The sequence below is a fragment of the Neovison vison genome, chromosome 6 (genome assembly GCF_020171115.1).
Source record: "Neovison vison isolate M4711 chromosome 6, ASM_NN_V1, whole genome shotgun sequence".
Classification (NCBI taxonomy): Eukaryota; Metazoa; Chordata; class Mammalia; order Carnivora; family Mustelidae; genus Neogale; species Neogale vison.
The window spans coordinates 163,937,013-163,959,508 of NC_058096.1; the positions used below are offsets into that span (position 1 = coordinate 163,937,013).

At 41.0% G+C, this 22,496-nt stretch overlaps 1 protein-coding gene across 4 annotated transcripts in view; it reads right to left on the reverse strand.

The window, feature by feature from the left end:
• SLC41A3 (solute carrier family 41 member 3) overlaps window positions 1-22,496 on the reverse strand; it is a 150,623-nt gene that overhangs the window by 53,830 nt on the left and 74,297 nt on the right. For all 4 annotated transcript variants that reach the window (XM_044252857.1, XM_044252856.1, XM_044252854.1 and 1 more), the window contains one exon: window positions 10,888-10,959. In XM_044252857.1, coding sequence (XP_044108792.1) covers window positions 10,888-10,959 — 72 coding nt within the window. The remainder of the gene's footprint in view (window positions 1-10,887; window positions 10,960-22,496) is intronic.

The window sequence follows — 22,496 nt, forward strand, 5'->3', positions numbered from 1 at the left end:
CTGGGTGTGGTGAAAAAATAATGATACTGTTATGCTGAAAATAAATAAATGAAAAAAAATATCTTTGGCTCTCTTTGTGTGCTTTTAACCAGACTCCAAGTTAATGCTGGTCCCCAATCACAGGGCACTCTTGTTTGGGGTATTATTTTTCAAAGGGTTGCTCCTGGTGGCTCCCTCCCCCTTTTGTTTATCTTCCGGTATCAGTCCAATGTTCCCACTCTGTTATACCTGTTCACTGGCATCTTCTGTCCCCGTAGAGATCCAGAAATGTGTAATTATAATCTCAGGGTTTATTTCATGGGTGATCAGAGTTCCTTGGTAGATAATCAGCTCACTTTAGAGGACTGGTTGAAATGGCACTTCCTACTTCGCTGTCATTTTGTCTCTGATCCATCACGTTTACCCTTATTTTGGGAGGTAGTATCTTCTAAGATACCAAAAGACACCCAAAGTCAAGTGGGTTGTTCTGTTCTATTCACCAGTCATATATATATGTATATATACACACATATATATACACATACATATATATACACACACATATATAGTATTATATATATATATAATATTATATATACACACATATATATATATTTATTTTAATTTTAATTAAAAATTTTTTTGGGGATCCTGGGTGGCTCAGTGGGTTAAAGCCTCTGCCTTTAGCTCAGGTCATGATCGCAGGGTTCTGGGATGGAGCCCTGCATCGGGCTTTCTGCTCAGCAGGGAGCCTGCTTCCCTTCCTCTCTCTGCCTGCCTCTCTGACTACTTGTGATATCTCTCTCTCTGTGTCAAATAAGTAAATTAAAAAAATTTTTTTTGTTTCTTTTTACCCCCTCTCTTCTCCCCCTGATTTGGGGTCTCTTCTGATTTGATTCCTGATTCTGATTCTGATTTTCTATGGTCTTTGCCACCCATTTAGTATTTCAATCTCTTATTCATATTTTCTTATCTGAATCAAATGACAAGGCAGAAAAACCCACCACAAAAGAAGAACAAGTGTCAGTACCAAAGGTTAGGGACCTAATCAATATGGAAATTGATAATATGTCAGAGATAGAGTTCAGAATGATGATTCTCAAGGTGCTTGCTCGGCTTGAAAAAGGCATGGAACATATTAGAGAAACCTTGTTTGGAGAAATAAAAGCCCTTTCTGGAGAAATAAAAGAACTAAAATCTAACCAAGCTGAAATCAAAAAAGCTATTAATGAGGTACAATAAAAAATGGAGGCTCTTACTGCTAGGATAAATGAGGCAGAAGAGAGAATTAGTGATATAGAAGAGCAAATGATGGAAAATAAAGAAGCTGAGCGAAACAGAGACAAACACCTACTGGACCACAAGGGGAGAATCTGAGAGAAAAGTGATACCATAAGACAAAACAGTATTAGAATAATTGGGATTCCAAATGAAGAAGAACGAGAGAGGGGGATAGAAGGTATATTGGAGTGAATTATTATAAAGAATTTCCATAATATGGCAAAGAGACCAAGCATCAAAATCCGGGAGGCACAGAGAATCCCACTGAAAATCAATAAAAATAGATCCCCATGCTGTCACTTAATAGTAAGACTTAAAAGATATAGTGACAAAGAGAAAATCCTGAAAGCAGCCTGGGACAAGAAGTCTGTAACATACAATGGTAAAAATATTAGCTTGGCAGCAGACTTGTCCACAGAGACCTGGCAGGCCAGAAAGACCTGGCATGATATATTCAGAGCACTAAATGTGAAAAACATACAGCCAAGAATACTATATCCAGCTAGGCTATCACTGAAGATAGAAGGAAATAAAAAGCTTCCAGGACAAACAAAAACTAAAAGATTCGTAAACACCAAGCCAGCTATACAGGAAATATTGAAAGGGGTCACCTAAGCAAAGAGAGAGCCTAAAAGTAGTAGAGCACAAAGGAAGAGAGACAACTTATGGTAATAGTCACCTTACAGGCAGTACAATGGAACTAAATTCGTATCTTTCAATAGTTACCCTGAATGTTTATGGGTAAATGCCCCAATCAAAAGACCCAGGGTATCAGAATGGATTAAAAAAAATAAAACTGGGGACATCACACTACCTGATTTCAAGCTTTACTACAAAGCTGTGATCACCAAGACAGCATGGTACTGGCATAATAACAGACACATAGACCAGTGGAACAGAGTAGAGAGCCCAGATATGGACCCTCAACTCTATGGTCAAATAATCTTCGACAAAACAGGAAAAAATATACAGTGGAAAAAAGACAGTCTCTTCAAGAAATCATGCTGGGAAAACTGGGCAGCTATATGTAGAAGAATGAAACTCGACCATTCTCTTACACCGAACACAAAGATAAACTCAAAATGGATAAAAGACCTCAATGTGTGATAGGAATCATCAGAATCCTAGAGGAGAACATAGGCAGTAATCTCTTCGATATCAGCCACAGCAACTTCTTTCAAGATATGTCTCCAAAGGCAAAGGAAACGAAGGCGAAGATGAACTTTTGTGACTTCATCAAAATCAAAAGCTTCTGCACAGTAAAGGAAACAGTCAAGAAAACAAAGAGGCAACCCACGGAATGGGAGAAGATATTTGCAAATGACAGTACAGACAAAAGGTTGATATCCAGAATCTATAATAACTCCTCAAACTCAACACACAGGAAAAAGACAAACACATCAAAAAATGGGCAGAAGATATGGACAGACACTTCTCCTATCAAGACATACAAATGGCTATCAGACACATGAAAAAATGTTCACCATCACTAGCCATCAGGGAGATTCAAATTAAAACTACATTGAGATATCACCTTACACAAGTTAGAATGGCCAAAATTAGCAAGACAGGAGACAACATGTGTTGGAGGGGATGTGGAGAAAGGGGAACCATCTTCCACTGTTGGTGGGAATGAAAGTTGGTGCAGCCTCTTTGGAGAACAGTGTGGAGATTCCTCAAGAAATTAAAAACAGAACTTCCCTATGACCCTGCAGTTGCACTCCTGGGTATTTACCCCAAAGACACAGATGTCGTGAAAAGAAGAGCCATCTGTACCCCAATGTTTATAGCAGCAATGGCCACGGTCCCCATACTGTGGAAAGAACCAAGATGCCCTTCAGCGGATGAATGGATAAGGAAGAAGTGGTCCATATACACTATGGAGTATTATGCCTCCATCAGAAAGGATGAATACCCAACTTTTGTAGCAACATGGACAGGACTGGAAGAGATTCTGCTGAGTGAAATAAGTCAAGCAGAGAGAGTCAATTATCATATGGTTTCACTTATTTGTGGAGCATAACAAAAAGCATGGAGGACATGGGGAGTTAGAGAGAAGGTGTTTGGGGTAAATTGGAAGGGGAGGTGAACCATGAGAGACTATGGACTCTGAAAAACAATCTGAGGGGTTTGACGTGGCGGGGTGGGTAGGAGGTCGGGGTACCAGGTGGTGGGTATTATAGAGGGCATGGATTGCATGGAGCACTGGGTGTGGTGAAAAAATAATGATACTGTTATGCTGTAAATAAATAAATTTTTTTTCAATTTATTTATTTTCAGAAAAACAGTATTCATTATTTTTTCACCACACCCAGTGCTCCATGCAAGCCGTGCCCTCTATAATACCCACCACCTGGTACCCCAACCTCCCACCCCCCCGCCACTTCAAACCCCTCAGATTGTTTTTCAGATTCCATAGTCTCTCATGGTTCACCTCCCCTTCCAATTTACCCAAATTCCCTACTCCTCTCTAACACCCCTTGTCCTCCATGCTATTTGTTATGCTCCGCAAATAAGTGAATAAATAAATTTTTAAAAAATTAAAAGAAAAAGAAAAGAATGGTCAAAATTAACAAGACAGGAAACAACATGTGTTGGAGGGAATGTGGAGAAAGGGGAACCCTCTTCCACTATTGGTGGGAATGCAAGCTGGTGCAGCCTCTTTGGAGAACAGTGTGGAGATTCCTCAAGAAATTAAAAATAGAACTTCCCTATGACACTGCAACTGCACTCCTAATTATTTACTCCAAAGATACAGATGTTGTGAAAAGAAAGGCTATCTGTATCCCAATGTTTATAGCATCAATGGCCACGATCGCCAAACTGTGGAAAGAACCAAGATGCCCTTCAACGGATGAATGGATAAGGAAGAAGTGGTCCATATACACTATGGAGTATTATGCTTCCATCAGAAAGGATGAATACCCAACTTTTGTAGTGACATGGACAGGACTGGAAGAGATTATGCTGAGTGAAATAAGTCAAGCAGAGAGAGTCAATTATCATATGGCTTCACTTATTTGTGGAGCATACCAAATAGCATGGAGGACATGGGGAGTTAGAGAGGAGAAGGCATTGGGGGAAACTGGAAGGGGAGGTGAACCATCAGAGCCTATGGACTCTAAAAAGCAATCTGAGGGGTTTGAATTGGTGGGTGGGTGGGAGGTTGGGGTACCAGGTGGTGGGTATGATAGAGGGCACGGATTGCATGGAGGTGTGGTGAAAATATAATGAATACTGTTATGCTAAAAATAAATAAAAAATAAATTAGGAAAAAGAAGAAAGAATGATACATTATATGGGAGAAAAAAAACAAAACTCATCAATATGCTGTCTATAAGAAACTTATTTTAGACCCAAAGACACCTCCAGATTAAAGTGAGGGGGTGGGAAACAATTTACCATGCTAATGGACATCAAAAGAAAGCTGGGGTGGCAATCCTTATATCAGATAAATTAGATTTTAAGCAAAAGACTGAAATAGGAGATGAGGAAGGACACTATATCATACTCAAAGGATCTGCCCAACAGGAAGATCGAACAATTTTAAATATCTATGCCCCTAACATGGAAGCAGCCAACTATATAAACCAATTAATAACAAAATCAAAGAAACACATTGATATAATACAATAATAGTAGGGACTTTAACATCCCCCCTTACTGAAATGGACAGATCATCCAAGCAAAGTATCAACAAGGAAATAAAGGCCTTGGATGACACACTGGACTAGATGGACATCACAGATATATGCAGAACATTCCATCCCAAAGCAACACAATACATATTCTTCCCAAGTGCATATGGAACAGTCTCCAGAATAGATCCTATCCTGTGTCACAAATCAGGTTTCAACAAGTACTGAAAGGCTGGGATCATTCCCTGCATATTTTCAGACCACAATGCTCTGAAGCTAAAACTCAATCACAAGAGGCAAGTTGGAAAGAACTCAAATACATGGAGGCTAAAGAGCATCCTACTAAAGAATGAATGGGTCAACCAGGAAATCAAAGAATTGAAAAAATTCATGGAAACAAATGGTAAGGAAAACACAACTGTTCAAAATCTGTGGGGCACAGCAAAGGCAGTGCTGAGAGGAAAATATATAGCCAAGAGGCCTTTTTCAAGAAATACGAAAGGTCTCAAGTACTCAACCTAACCCTACATCTAAAGGAGCTAGAGAAAGAACAGCAAAGAAAGCCTAAACTCAGCAGAAGAGAAATCATAAAGATCAGAGCAGAAATCAATGAAATAGAAACAAACAAACAAACAAACACAACAAAACAAAACAATACAAAAAACCCCAAACAGTAGCACAAATCAACAAAACTAAGAGCTGGTTCTTTGAAAGGATTAATAAGATTGATAAACCCTTGACCAGTCTTATCAAAAAGAAAAGAGAAATGGACCCCAATTAATAAAATCATGAATGAAAGAGGAATGATCACAACCAACACCAAAGAAATACAAACAAGTGTAAGAACATATTATGAGCAACTATGCACCAGCAAATTTGACAATCTGGAAGAAATGGATGCATTCCTAGAGACCTATAAACTATGAAAACTGAACCAGGAAGAAATGGAAAACCTGAACAGACCCATAACCAGTAAGGAGATTGAAGCAGTCATCATAAGTCTCCCAACAAACAAGAGCCCAGTGCCAGACGGCTTCCCAGGGAAATTCTACCAAACATTTAAAGAAGAGTTAATTCCTATTCTCCTGAAACTGTTCCAAAAAATAGAAATGGAAGGAAAACTTCCAAACTCATTTTATGAGGCCAACATTACCTTGATCCCCAAACCAGAAAAAGACCCCATCAAAAAAGAGAATTACAGACTAATATGCTTGATGAACACAGATGCCAAAATTCTCACCAAAATACTAGCCAATAGGATCCAACAGTACATTAAAAGGATTATTCACCACGACCAAGTGGAATTTATTCCAGGGCTGCAAGGTTGGTTCAACGTCCTCAAATCAATCAATGTGATACAATACATTAATAAAAGAAGGAACAAGAACCATATGATACTCTCAATAGATTCTGAAAAGGCATTTGACAAAGTACAGCATCCTTTCTTGATCAAAACTCTTCATAGTGTAGGGATAGAGGGTACACACCTCAATATCATCAAAGCCATCTATGAAAAACCAACCACAAATATCATTGTCAATCGAGAAAAACTGAGAACTTTTCCACTAAGGTCAGGAACATGGCAGGGATGTCCCTTATCACTATTGCTATTCAACATAGTACTAGAAGTCCTAGCATCGACAATCAGACAACAGAAAGAAATAAAAGGCACCCAAATTGGCAAAGAAGAAGTCAAACCATCACTTTTTGCAGATGATATGATACTTTATGTGAAAAACCCAAAAAGGACTCCACTCCAAATCTGTTAGAACTTGTATAGGAATTCAGTAAAGTGTCAGGATATAAAATCAATGCACAGAAATCAGTTGCATTTCTATACACCAACAAGACAGAAGAAAGAGAAATTAAGGAGTCAGTCCCATTTACAATTGCACCCAAAACCATAAGATACCTAGTAATAAACCTAACCAAAGAGGCAAAGAATGTGTACTCAGAAAACTCTAAAGTACTCATAAAAGAAATTGAGAAAGACACAAAGAAATGGAGAAATGTTCCATGCTCATAGATTGGAATAACAAATATTATGAAAATGTCTATGCTACTTAAAGCAATCCACACATTTAGTGCAATCCCTATCAAAATACCATCAGTTTTTTTTCAAAGAAATGGAACAAATAATCCTAAAATTTATATAGAACCAGAAAAGACCCCAAAGAGCCAGAGGAAAGTTGAAAAAGAAAGCAAAGGGAGTTGAGGGAAATTGGAAGGGGAGGTGAACCATGAGAGACTATGGACTCTGAAAAATAATCTGAGGGTTTTGAAGGGGCGGGGGGTGGGAGGTTGGGGGAACCAGGTGGTGGGTATTAAAGAGGGCATGGATTGCATGGAGCACTGGGTGTGGTGTAAAAACAATGAATACTGTTACGCTGAAAAGAAATAAATAAAAAAAAAAAAGCGAAAGTTCGTGGCATCACAATTCCAGACTTCAAGCTCTATTACAAAGCTGTCATCATCAAGACAGTATGTTACTGGCACAAAAACAGACACTTAGATCAATGGAACAGAATAGAGAGCCCAGAAATTGACCTTCAGTTTTATGGTCAACTAATCTTCGACAAAGCAGGAAAGAATGTCCAATGGACAAAAGACAGTCTCTTCAAAATGGTGTTGGGAAAATTGAACAGCCACATGCAGAAGAATGAAACTGGACCATTTCCTTACATCACACACAAAAATAGATGACAAATGGATGAAAGACCTCAATGTGAGACCAGAATCCATCAAAATCCTTGAGGAGGACACAGGCAGCAACCTCTTTGACCTCAGCCTCAGCAACTTCTTCCTAGAAACATTGCCAAAGGCAAGGGAAGCAAAGGGAGAAGTGAACCATTGGGACTTCAAGATCAAAAGCTTTTGCACAGCAAGGGAAACAGTCAATAAAACCAAAAGACAACTGACAGAATGGGAGAAGATATTTGCAAACGATGTATCAGTTAAAGGATGAGTATCCAAAAATCTATAAAGAACTTCCAAACTCAACACCCAAAGAACAAATGGTCCAATCAAGAAACGGGTAGAAGACATGAACAGACATTTCTGCAAAAAGACATCCAGATGGCCAACAGACACATGAAAAAGTGCTCCACATTATTCGGCATCATGGAATTACAAATCAAAGCCACAATGAGATACCACCTCACACCAGTCAGAATGGCTAAAATTAACATGTCAGGAAACGACAGATGCTGGCAAGGATGCGGTGAAAGGGGAACCCTCCTACACTTTTTTTGGGATTGCAAGCTGGTGCAACCACTCTGGAAAACAGTATGGAGGTTCCTCAAAAATCTGAAATAGAGCTACCCTACAACCCAGCAATCGCACTACTGGGTATTTACCCTAAAGATACAAATGTAGTGATCTGAAGGGGCATGTGCACCCAAATGTTTGTAGCAGCAATGTCCACAGTAGCCAAACTATGGAAAGAACCTAGATGTCCATCAACAGATGAATGGATAAAGAAGATGTGGGGTGTGTGTGTGTGTGTGTGTGTGTGTATATGTGTGTGTGTATGTATACAAACACACAAAGAATACTATGTACTAATCAAAAGAAATGAAATCCTGCCATTTACAATGAACTGCATGGTATTAGGGGTGTTATGCTGAGTGAAATAAGTCAATCAGAGAAAGACAATTATCATAGGATCTCTCTGGTATGAGGAATTTTGAGAGGCAGGGTGGAGAGTTTGGGGGGTAGGGAAGGAAAAGATGAAACAAGATGGGATTAGGAGGGAAACAAACCAGAAGAGACTCTTAATCTCACAAAACAAACTGAGGGTTGATTGGGGTGGGGAGTATGGAGAGGGTGGTTGGGTTATGGACATTGGGGAGGGTATGTGCTATGGTGAGTGCTGTGAAGTGTGTAAGCCTGACAATTCACAGACCTATACCACTGGGGCAAAAAATACATTTTATGTTAATAAAAAATATGTAAACAAAAAGATCCATAAAAAAACACAGAAAGTTGTATCATATATTTTCTATGGACACATACATATATATGGCAAATGCAGAAAGTCATTCAGAAGAACTGGTGCTATTATTTGATACTAAGTATTCAAATATTTTATAATAATTTTGGAAAAAATCTAGAATTTCAAGTTATTCATATCTTGTGAACTTGTGGGAACTTCTCTTAAGAAATTCATGTGAAAAAGAATAATTTCATTACAGTATAATTTATTGAATAGAAGCCTCCTGGCCCATGTGACCTGGTTCAAGCAGAGAAAGCAGACATTAAACACAGAATTGCAACCAGGGCAGCCCCCGCAATTTTTAACAAGGCCCCAGACAGTACCCGGTGTTGGGCTGGAGCTGAGTGGAGCTTCATTGCCAGAACAAGAAGAAGGGACATTCCATGGAGAGACAACTGCATATGCAAAGGCAGCAGGGATGGGGAACATGAGACTTCAGGAGGACAGGACCAGACCAGTAGTACCTCTGGGCTGGGCCCACACTTGGACAAGAAGAACCAAAAAAGGAGCTTCAGGAGGAGGACACCTGATCATCTTTAGGATTTATAAAAGGTAACTCAGGTGGCCATGCAGAGAAGAGCTGGAGAGGAAGAAGCCTGGGGCAGTTAGAACAGTGAAGAGGTCTGTAGTCAGTGAGGTCAGAGACCAAGAGGCCAAGGCAAGGAGGAGGAGAAGTAGGGTTGATTCAAGCATAGTTCAGCTGCAGACTCCTCAGGACTGGACATAAGGATAAGGAGCAAAGAGATGCTGAAGGTGACTTGGTTTCTAGCTTGATTAATGGGCACAGTGACCATGACTGGGAGATTACCACATGATGGCCAGGGGTCACAGCCGTCCACGATTGAAACCTCACAATGGCTCACCTTATAGATAAATTGAGGTGACCTGCCCAAGGGCCTCCAGCTGGCTGACCCCCAGAATGAGCTTTCAACCATCAAACTCTTCAGGGTTGGGGACTTCACAAGAGGTGAGTGTGAGGATATGAGGTGATGAGGCCAGATCTGGCTAAGCTGTTTCAGGGATGCTTCTGGGACAGGCAGATGAAGATACCCAGTGGAGAGCTAGAAACAGGGGCTCTGGAACAAGGTAAGAGGTAAAGTGCGTACCCTACTCATTGGATGAAAAGGGAGATACAGCTAAGAAAGTCTTGTGTGTCCTGCCCAAGGCCACCCAGTTGATAAATGATAGCTGTAATTCCAGGCCTGTCTGATCTCAAAGTTCAGGTTCTTTGGGTGGCCAGTGGCTACCCCAGAGATGCACAGAAGGTTCTGGATGAAGCCACTTCCTCTTTTAACTTGGCCCAATCTCTTCCCAGTCTCTCCCTGCCCTGGGCTTCCTGACTCTATAGTACTCTGAGACTCCTAGGATGAGAACTTAGCCCAATGAAGGTCTGCTAGAAGGAGGTACCAATTTGAATGAGTATAAAGCATTTAAGGGACAAAGGCATGGGGGGTGGGGTGTCCTGCAAAGGCTGACAAAGAAGAGGTGAAGCGGCAGGAGTGCAGCCATGAAGGACTATCAAGTAGGAAGAGTCCCAGATACTCCCGAGAGAACAAGTAGTATCACCTGTATGAGGCAATCAGAGGGTATACCAATTAGGATGTCAGTGACCTTGGCAAGCACAGCTGGAGTTAAGGTAGTGGGAAGAGAAAGCTGTTAGCTTTATACAGACTATGAGAAAGAGGAGTGAGCAAGTATAGGTGAATCTTTCAATAAGCTTATCTTGAAAAGAAGGGGTTGGGAGTGCTGGAGGGACCCTGGAGTCCCAGAAGAGGCATCTACTTTCAGGTGGATATGCTGGTGCCCTAGAGTTGAGCTGAGTCCCCAGTTGCCCTGGTGGGTCTGGTGGGTATACAGGTGGCCCATTCCCCAAGTTCTGTCTGGAGCGAAGAGAGACGGGCTTACTTAATATTCACCCTTCCTATGTGTAGCAGGCCTGGCTGCAGATTCAAAAGCAGGGAGGAGATTCATCAATGGGACAAAGGGCAGAGTTACCTGAATGAGGGCGAGGTTACTGCTGATAACTCTGTGCTGCTCTTGGGGGTCATCAATTTGTCCAGTGTTGGCCTAGGATGGAGAGAAAAGGACAAAAGGTAAGTCTGGGTGGTCATAAAGCCAGGCTAAGCTTTCCTGGAAAAGGCAGTGTCTTAGGAGAGAAATCAGCAAATTAATTTCATTGATGTTAGAACAAATTATTCTGCCCAGCTTTCAAAATTGACTGAGGGTGGGAAAGGTAAGGACTTATGTCCCTATGAGAGTAAGATGGGGTCATAGACCACCTCTCCCATGCTCAAGTATGCAAGCACATAGAGTTAAGTGTCACCAACAATTTCAGAGCCACCTGACTCAAGCTTATCCACAGGCACCATGGAAGGACTCTTCTGGGAGGCTGTATTGTGCCCTCAGCTAGGTCTTCAGCCACCTACAATTCCCTTCTCTCCCCTCCAGCAAGTTACATCTCAGATGACCACTAACCACCCAACATGACCTCTGTAAATCATCCTGTTTAAGAAATGCTTAAGTCCTTCACATAGGATAAAAAACAAGATCTGAAATACAAGTTTCTCCTTTAAAATGGTAGTCAGCTCCTAACTTCACAGCACTTGCCAGCAAAATTCAATGTGCAGATAAATGTATTTTCCTAGCTCCTTTGTTCTGAGTTCATTAAGTTTCTGAACTCCAAGGGGAAAAATGGAATTACTTTTCAGAGCAAATAAGGGAATTCTTTTGTTTTCAGCATTATGGACACCTCAGACACAGCATGGAGCCATCATGGCATCCCAGGTGACTCTTCTTTCATAAAGGTAGTCTAATACCCATCTTAGGGGTGCGCACAAGGACAAGCTACTAAGGTGGAGCAGAATACAGCCACAGAGCCTGCCATGGGCCAAACACGTGAGGCCAACAGGCTTGTCTCCCCTCTCGATCTCCCACTACACTAGACTCAATGGACCTGTTTGCTGTTTCCTAGCGATGAGCCAATTCAAACCCTGGTACTCACCAGGTAAGGGGTGCTATTGGCCCAAGACTCCTGAATTGAATCAGAAACGCATTCATTCCTCAAGATGTTATATTTCAAGCTGAGGCTGAACAGGAAAGGGAGTGATGCCAAGAGGTGCTGGAGGAGGAAAGGAGGCCTGGAGAGCTTGAAAACCTCATAGAGATGAGGGAGGAAGAGCACCACAGGGAAGGAAGATGTGAGAAGAGATGGGATGTGAATTAAATAGGATTTTGGAGAGTGTGTAAGCATTTATGTTTTATTTTATTAAATTAAAAAAGTTTTTTCTTATTTTTTAAATTTCTTTTCAGTGTACCAGAATTCATTGTTTATGCACCACAACCAGTGCTCCATGCAATACATGCCCTCCATAATACCCAACTCCAGGCCTACCCAAACTCCCACACCCTGCCCCTTCAACCCTCAGATTGTTTTTCAGAGTCCATTGTCTCTCATGGCTCATCTCCCCCTTCAATTTTTTTTAAAATGTATTTATTTGACAGAGATCACAAGCAGGCAGGCAGAGAGACAGAAAAAGGAGGAAGCTCCCTGCTCAGCAGGGAGCCCGATGTGGGACTCGATCCCAGGACCCTCAGATCATGACCTGAGCTGAAGATAGAGGCTTTAACCCACTGAGCCACCCAGGTGCCCCTCTCCCCCTCCAATTTTTCCCAACTCCCTTCTCCTCTCAATCTCCCAATGTTACTTCTTATGGTCCACAAATAAGTGAAACCATATGATAATTGACTCTCTCTGCTTGACTGATTTCACTCAGCATGATCTCTCCAGTCCCATCCGTGTTGATACAAAAGTTGGGTATTCACCCTTTCTAATGGAGGCATAATACTCCTTACTGTATATGGACCACATCTTCCTTATCCATTCATCTGCTGAAGGGCATCTTGGTTCTTTCAACAGTTTTGACGACCATGGCCATTGCTGTATGAACATTGGGGTACAGATGGCCCTTCCTTTCACTACATCTGTATCTTTGGGGTAAATACCTAGGAGTGCAATTGCAGGGTCATAGGGAAGCTCTATTTTTAATTTCTTGAGGAATCTCCACACTGTTTTCCAAAGTGTCTGCACCAACTTGCATTACCACCAACAGTGGAAGAGGGTTCCCCTTTCTCCACATCCTCTCCAACACATGTTGTTTACTGTCTTGTTAATTTTGGCCATTATAACTGGTGTCAGGAGGTATCTCAGTGTGGTTTTGATTTTAATCTCCCTGATGGCTAGTGATGATGAACATTTTTTTAATGTGTCTGATAGCCATTTGTATGTCTTCATTGGAGAAGTGTCTGTTCATGTCTTCAGCCCATTTTTTGACATGATTATCTGTTTTGTGTGTGTTGAGTTTGAGTTCTTGATAGATCCTGGATATCAGCCTTTTGACTGTACTGTCATTTGCAAATATCTTCTCCCATTCTGTGGGTTATCTCTTTGTTTTCTTGACTGTTTCCTTTGCTGTGCAGAAGATTTTGATCTTGATGAAGTCCCCAAAATTCATTTTTGCTTTTGTTTCTTTTGCCTTTGGAGACATATCTTGAAAGAAGTTGCTGTGGCTGATGTCGAAGAGGTTACTGCCTATGTTCTCCTCTAGGATTCTGATGGATTCCTGCCTAATGATGAGGTCTTTTATCCATTTCGAGTTTATCTTTGTGTATGGTGTAAGAGAATGGTTGAGTTTCATTATTCTACACACAGCTGTCCAATTTTCCCAGCACCATTTATTGAAGAGACTGTCTTTTTAAATTATATATCTTAAAACATTTTTAAAGTTTCTTTTCAGTGTACCAGAATTCATTGTTTATGCACCACACCCAGTGTTCCATGCAATAGGTCCCCTCCATAATACCCACCACCAGGCTTACCCAACTTCACACCCCCCACCCCTTCAAAATCCTGATTGTTTTTCAGAGTCCATAGTCTTTCATGATCCATCTCCCCCTCCAATTTCCCTCAACTCCCTTCTCCTATCCATCTCCCCGTGTCCTCTGTGTTATTTCTTATGCTCACAAATAAATGAAGCCATATGATAATTGAATCTCTCTGCTTGACTTATTTCACTCAGCATAATCCTTCCAGTCTGAGGCTTCTCTCTGAAAGGGAGGCCTGGGTGCAGTTTGCTTTCCTCTAAACCTCCAAAAACTGCCAAAAGCCACCAATGGGAGAGAAAAGAAGGAGACTGTCTTTTTCCCACTGTATAGTTTTTTCCTGCTTTGTCGAAGATGATTTGACCATAGAGTTGAGGGTCCATATCTGGGCTCTCTACTCTGTTCCAGTGGTCTATGTGTCTGTTTTTATGCTAGTGCCCTGCTATCTTGGTGATCACAGCTTTGTAGTAAAGCTTGAAATCAGGCAATGTGATGCCCCCAGTTTTGTTTTTCTTTTTCAACATTTCATCAGCAATTTGGGGTCTCCTCTGATTCCATCCAAATTTTAGAAATGTTTGATCCAGCTCTTTGAAAAATGCCAGTGGAATTTTGATGAGAAGGGCATTGAAAATACAGATTGCTCTAGGCAGTATAGACCTTTTAACAATGTTTATTCTTCCGATCCAAGAGCATGGAATGGTCTTCCATCTTTTTGTGTCTTCCTCAATTTCTTTCATGAGTGTTCTCTAGTTCCTCCAGTACAGATCCTTTACTTCTTTGGTTAGGTTGATTCCCAGGTATCTTATGGTTCTTGGTGCTATAGTAAATGGAATCAATTCTCTAATTTCCCTTTCTGTATTTTCATTGTTAGTGTATAAGAAAGCAACTGATTTCTGTACATTGTTTTTGTATCCTGCCACATTACTGAATTACTGAATGAGTTCTTGTAGTTTGGGGTGGAGTCTTTTGGGTTTTCCATATAAAGTATCATGTCATCTGCAAAAAGGTAGAATTTGACTTCTTCATTGCCAGTTTGAATACCTTTTATTTCTCTTTGTTGTCTGATTGCTGTTGCTAGGACATCTAATACTATGTTGAACAGGAATGGTGAGAGTGGGCATCCTTGTCATGTTTCTGATCTCAACGGGAAGGCTGTCAGCTTTATCCCATTGAGGATGATATTCGCTGTGGGTTTTTCATAGATTTCATAAAGTTGAGGAATGTTCCCTCTATCCCTAGACTTTGAAGCATTTTAATCAGGAATGGATGCTATATCTTGTCAAATGCTTTTCTACACCAACTGAGAGGACCATGTGGTTCTTCTCTCTTTTCTTATTGATTTGGTCTATCATACTGATTGATTTGCAAATGTTGAACCATCCTTGAAACCCAAGGATGAATCCCACTTGCTCATGGTGGATAATTTTTTTAATGTGCTGTGGATCCTATTTTCTAGGATCTTTGTGAGAATCTTATTATCCATATTCATCAGGGATATTGGTCTGAAATTCTCCTTTTTGGTGGGGTTGTTGCCTGGTTTGGGGATTAGGGCAATGCTGGCTTCATAAAGAGTCTGAAAGTTTGCATTCTAATTCAATTTTTTGAGATTAGCTTTAGGAGAACAGGGATTATTTCTTTGAAAGTTTGTTAGAATTCCCCAGGGAATCCATCAGGTCCTGGGCTCTTGTTTTTTGGGAGGTTGTTGGTATAAATTCAATCTCGTTACTAGATATCAGTCTATTCAGGTTGTCAATTTCTTCCTGGTTCAATTTTGGAAGTTTATAGTTTTCCAGAATATACCCATTTCATCTAGGTCACTTAATTTATTGGCATATGACTGTTGATAATAATTTATGATGATTGTTTCTATTTCCTTGGTGTTAGTTGTGATCTCTCTCTTTTCAATCATAATTTTATTAATTTGGGCCTTCTCTCTTTTCTTTTGGATTAGTGTGGCCAATGGTTTATTGATCTTATTGATTCTTTCAAAAAAACAGCTTCTCATTTCATTGATGTGTTCTACTGTACCTCTAGTTTCTATCTCATTGATCTCAGCTCTAATCTTGATTATTTCCCTTCTTGTGTGTCGGGTTGCCTTAATTTGTTATTGATTCTCCAGTTCTTTAAGGTATAAAGATAGCTGGTGTAGTCTGGATTTTTCAGGTTTTTTTAGGGCAGCGTGGATGGCTATGTACTTAGGACGGCTGTTGCTGTATCCCATAGGTTCTGGACTGAAGTGTCTTCATTCTCATGGGTTTCCATGAATTGTTTAAGTTCTTTGATTGCCTGGTTGATCCAGGCATTTCTAAGGAGTGTGTTCTTTAGCTTCCAATTGTTTGAATTCCTTCCAAACTTCTCCTTTTGAGTTCCACTTTTAAAGCATTGTGATCTGAGAATATGCAGGGAATAATCTCAGTCTTTTGGTATCAGTTGAGCCCTGATTTGTGACCCAGTATGTTGTCTATTCTGGAGAAGGTTCCATGTGCATTCAAGAAGAATGAGTATTTTGTTGTTTTATGGTGGAATGTTCTGTATATATCTATAAGGTCCATCTGGTTCAATGTGTCATTCAATGCTCTTGTTTCTTTATTGATTTTCTGCTTGGATAATCTGTCCATTACTGAGAGTGGAGTGTTAAGATATCCTATTATTAATGTATTCATATAAACATGAGTCTTTATTTTCATTAACAGTTGTCTTATATAGTTGGCTGCTCCCATATTGGGGGCATAAATATTTACAATTGTTAGATCTTCTTGGTGGATAATCCTTTAAGAATGATGTAGTGTCCTTCTTTATCTCTGACTACAGTCTTTAGTTTAAAATCTAATTTATCTGATATAAGAATCGCTACCCCAGCCTCCTTTTGACACCCATTGACATGAAAGATGCTTCTCTATCCCTTAACTTTCACTCTGGATGTATCATTAGGTTCAAAATGGGCCTCTTGTAGACAACATATGGATGGGTCCTTTTGTTTTATCCAATATACAACCCTGTGTCGTTTTGTGGGCACATTTAAGGCATTCACATTGAGAGTGATTATTGTGTTTTTATTGACATTGTGTTACCTGTGAAGGCTTTGTTTCTATAGACTGTCTCCATAAATTTCTGTTCAATGATACTCTTAGTTTTTTCCCACTTTTATAGAACCCCCCTTAGTATTTCCTGCAGTGTCATCTTGGTGTTCACATACTCTTAAACCTTGCCAGTCTTGGAGGCTCTTTTAACTCTCCATCCATTTTGAATGTCAGTCTTACTGGATAAAGTATTTTTCATTGCATGTTCTTCTCATTTTGTGCCCTGAATACATCTTTCCAGCCCTTTCTGGCTTGCCAGCTTTCTGTGGACAGGTATGATGTTATTCTAATGGGCCTTCCTCTGTACACAAGGAATTTCTTCACCCTAGCCGCTTTCAAGAGCTCCTATCTACAATTATGATTCATCATTTTCACCTTCTGGTATCTCGAGGTCTTTCTAGATGCTATGCACTTGGGGGTAGACCTTTCTGCCTCTAGTACATGAACGCTGGTTCCATTCCACAGAGTGGGAAAATTTTCATGGAAAATTTGTTCATTTATATTCCCTAGTCTTCTTTCTTTCTCCTCCCCCTCAGGGATTCCAATAATTCTGACGTTGGAACACTTCAAGGTGTCATTTATTTCCCTATTTCTGTTTTCATGGCTTCTAAGCTGTTTGTTCCAGGCTTCCTCCTGATCCTTTTCTCTATCTGTTTGTCCTTCAGATCATTCTGTCTTCTGCCTCAGTTACCCTAGCTTTTAGAGAATTTAGATTTGATTAGAACTCATTGAGAGCATTGTTAACATCATACCTGGTGGTTTCGCTTCTGCCTTAATCAATTCCATTTTGTCATTAATGGTTTTCTCCAACCTAGCTATTGTCTGGATAATTGTTCGCCTGAATTCCCTTTCAGACATACTGCCTATGTCCATATCCAATAGCTCTGATGGAGAGGGACCAGGCTCTGAACTTTCCTCTGCTGGGCATTCCTCCTCCTAGTCATTTTGGTGAGAGATGGCTGAATGGATGTGTAGCTGAATGTATCAACCATGGTGCAGGCAAGGTCCACTGTGGAATGCTGCCCACTGGCATCTTCTGCCCCCTTAGAGATCCAGTAGTGTATAATTCCAATCTCAGGCTGATTTCATGGGTGATCAGCGTTCTTTGGTAGGTAATCAGCTCACTTTAGGGGACAGGTTGAAACGGCACCTCCTACTTCTCCGCCATCTTGTCTCCTTTCTACACTTATTAACTTTAAATGTTTCAGCAAAGGAAACAGTCAAAAAAACAAAGAGGCAACCCACAGAATTGGAGAAGATATTTGCAAATGTCAGAAGAGACAAAAGGTTGATATCCAGGATCTATAATGAACTCCTCAAACTCAACCCACACGAAACAGACAAACACATCAAAAAATGGGCAGAAGATATGAACAGACACTTCTCCAATCAAGACATACAAATGGCTATCAGACACATTAAAAAATGCTCATCATCATTAGCCCTCAGGGAGATTCAAATTAAAACCACATTGAGATATCACCTTACACCAGTTAGAATGGCCAAAATTAACAAAACAGGAAACAACATGTGTTGGAGAGGATGTGGAGAAAGGGGAACCCTCTTCCACTGTTGGTGGGAACGCAAGTTGGTGCAGCCTCTTTGAAGAACAGTGTAGAGATTCCTCAAGAAATTAAAAATAGAGCTTCCCTATGACCCTGCAATTGCACTCCTGGGTATTTACCCCAAAGACACAGATGTCGTGAAAAGAAGGGCCATCTGTACCCCAATGTTTATAGCAGCAATGGCCACAGTCGCCAAACCATGGAAAGAACCAAGATGCCCTTCAACGGATGAATGAATAAGGAAGATGTGGTCCATATACACTATGGAGTATTATGCCTCCATCAGAAAGGATGAATACCCAACTTTTGTACCCAACTTTTGTAGCAACATGGACGGGACTGGAAGAGATTATGCTGAGTGAAATCAGTCAAGCAGAGAGAGTCAATTATCATATGGTTTCACTTATTTGTGGAGCATAACAAATAGCATGGAGGACAAGGGGCGTTAGAGAGGAGTAGGGAATTTGGGTAACTTGGAAGGGGAGGTGAACCATGAGAGACTATGGACTCTGAAAAACAGTCTGAGGGGTTTGAAGTGGCGGGGGGGGGGGGTGGGAGGTTGGGGTACCAGGTGGTGGGTATTATAGAGGGCATGGCTTGCATGGAGCACTGGGTGTGGTGAAAAAATAATGAATACTGTTTTTCTGAAAATAAATAAATTGGAAGAAAAACTTTAAATGTTTCTCTAATATAGAGTTGTCACTTCTCTGCATTTATTTATTGACTTAATCATTTACTTATATGGTATGATTAGACTCATGGGTATGTATTTTATTCTTGAGGTAGTAAAACTATTTTACTTATTTTGTTGCTAACATTATTCCAGCTGTGGGCACTGGAAGCTCATTCAGGTTGGTTTAAGCTTCTTTCTGAAATGCACCCACATGCCATTAAGTACTTTCTTACTTTCTGGCACTATCAGATACCTCAGGCACATCTTGTATTTACTATTTCCCACCCCCATTCTAGAATGAGTCATTTTCCCAAGATTGGCTCCTTTTACTGAAGAATGGTATCAGAAACCAAGATGTGGACAGAAGATGAGCTAGGTGATGCTAGGTACTGCTTCTAGTGAATGAAGCTAGGAAATGTATGTATGTATGCTAACCTATGTATCCACACATACCCATATTTATTGTTGTATTTATCTGCATATGTATTATAATGAACAGGAGTTCATACTGCAATCTTTGAGTCCAACCCAGGATCATGGGATTGACTATAGCACTGAAGAGATAGTTTTTAAAATGGACAAGAGTGTTGGAAAATAAGAGTAGTTAGGTTGGTAGGCCAAACCAAGGCCAAAAGTGAAAGCAGGAAAGGTCTACTGCACAAAGCAGAGGGAGCTTTGGGAGTGATAGGAGAAGGGAATCTGGGAAACCTGGAAGGGTATTTGGTTCAGAAAGTAGAGCAGCAGGGCACCTGGGTCACTCAGCTGTTTAACCATCTGACACGACCTCAACTTGGGTCTTGGTCTGAGAGTCATGAGTTCAGGCCCCATGATGGGCTCCACGCTGGTGTGGGGTAGAGTTGAAAAAGAAAAGAAAAGGGAAACAGGAACTTCAAGGAGGGTTGGCCTCTTCCCTGTATACCAACAATGAGAACCTGGCTACCTGGCTCTAAGCAGAACTAGTGAGTATGTTGGGGTTATAAACACAAGGAAGTGCCCAGAGAGTTTACTAAATGACTGACACAGAGCACCCAGATCCATAAGCCCAGTTACTGGCACATACTTCTAGGCAACCCATTTTGACCCTCCCCCCAATCATCAGAGGTCTTCTGCTCTAAGAACAGCATTCACAGAGTAAGAGGAGAGCTAAAATAAAACAACATTCAACCAACCAAGAATCACTGTTCACTAAAGGCAAACCAAAACCATGAAAGAGACCATCAAACTCAGCCAATGGAAGCACAAAAATATGAAGAAACTGAGTCAAAAGAGGAAACTGAATAAGCAAATTAAGAGATGTGAGAGAATGGTGCTTCCATAAGTAGGAAGACAACCTGAAATTCCAGAAAGCACAAAACTGAACTTTGAATTTAAAAGAGAATTTAAAACAAAAGCTCTTTGTTAGATAACCTCAACAGCATAGTGCACATAGAGAGAAATGAAAAGTGATTTAGTGATATGACACATCAAGCAGAAATATTCTCCCAGACTAGATAGAGATATGGAAAATGTGAAAAGACAGTTAAGGAACTCAGAAGGGACACTCAGAAGCTGCCCTGTGTAGCCAATAGTAGTTATATGGGGTGGCAGGAAGAATGAATGAATATCAAAATATTACAAATAGCAGCAGCAACAACAAAAAGATTTCCAAAGAGCTGAAGATAGACATATCTCTTTATATAGGAAAATCTAAGATACATGCAAGACAACAAGAAAAGTTCCATGCCAGAGACATCATGGTGAACACAGATAATGAAGAAAAATATCCCCAAAAGACATGGAAAGATAAATAGATTATCCAAAAGAAATTAGACTCTATAAGTAATAAGGATTCTAGGGGGCACCTAACTGTCTCAGTCAGAAGAGTAGTGACTCTTGACCTCAAGATTACTAAAAAATTTTTAAAATTTAAGGAAGTAATGGGGGGGGTGAGTAAATGGTTCAGTAAGTCAAGCATCCGCCTTCAACTCAGGTCATGATCACAGGGTTCTGTGATCAATCCCCACATTGGGCTCCCTGCTCAGCAGGGAGGCTGCTTTCCCCCTCTGCCTCTCCCTCTGTCTTGTGGCCTCTCTCTCTTTCTCAAATAGGTAAATAAAATCTTTAAAAAGTAATAAGGCTTCAGAGGTAATATGGAGGAGAAGCAGGAGATGCTGTTTCAACTGGTCCCCTGATGTTAGATGATTACCTACCAAATTACCCTGAACACACATGAAATCAGTCTGAGATGTAGGATTATACACTTCTGGATCTCTATGGGGGAAGAAGACACCAGGGGACAGGTAAAGCAGAGTGGGAACTGATAGTTCCCAAAAGGGGGAGGGAGCCAGCAGAAGCAACCCATTGGAAAGTAATACCCCAACATAAGAGTGCCCTGTGATTGGGAATGAGCATTAACCTGGAGTCTGGTTAAAAGCACTCAAAATGAGCAAAAGATATTAAGGAGAAATTGGAGGAATCAGGCATTTAGGGGCATGGGCATATGCCCACAAACCCAGGATGGCCATGGCTGGTGCCCTGCCAGAGAGAGTGGGGCTAAGCATCCAGGCCATGGTCCCTGAGCCACCAGCGCCCATGAGAGCATGTGGTGTGGACACCAGCCAGTGCTCTCTAGAACCACAGTCTTCTGCATTCTGCAAACATGCTGCACACCTGGGGTCTGAGTCCTGCTCCACACCCTCCCCTGAGATAGGTCCATGGGGGCACTAGCCAGTGCTCTCTAGGACTGGCAAGAGTCTGACATTCCCAGCCCGTGCGGTCGGGAAAGCCTCAGCGCGCTATCTCTGACTGGGATCTCTCCAGCAGTCTGAACCTGCTCAGACAGCTGCAGCAAAGGCAGCCATTGGAAACCAGCTCTCTGGACTAAGAAGGCTGCCAGTTTTAGAAGCACTGGGGTACAAGTGGGAGCTCCTCCATCCCCCTATGGCTGGGGATGGGCTCTGCTGGTGAGAGGTGGCAGAGGGAGAGTTTATGTGCTCTGGAACACCAAGAGGGGAACAGACTGAGGCTTCTCTCTGAGACAGAGGTCTGGGTGGAGCATGCTTTCCTTTAAACCTCTGAAGAACCACCAAAAGCCAAAAAGGGTAGGGAAAAAATAAAAATAATAAAAAATCTCCAGAGAATAAAACCCTGAAAAACCAGTTTCCTCAAGCACAGCCCCTTGACAGGGGGCAGGAGGACTCAACCCTAGCAAGACTGCCTGAAAAAACACAAGGCAGGACCCTACCCCAGAAAGCCAGCCAAAAAAAGGCGGGGGCAACCACAACAGGATCCCACCGAAATGTAAGACCCAAATATCAGGGGTAAAAGAAGATATTAAGCACCCAGTAGCCCTAAAACCTGTATACTTCATAAAAACAACTTTATTTTTTTTTCATTCACACTATTCTCATTCTTTTTAACTTTTTATTA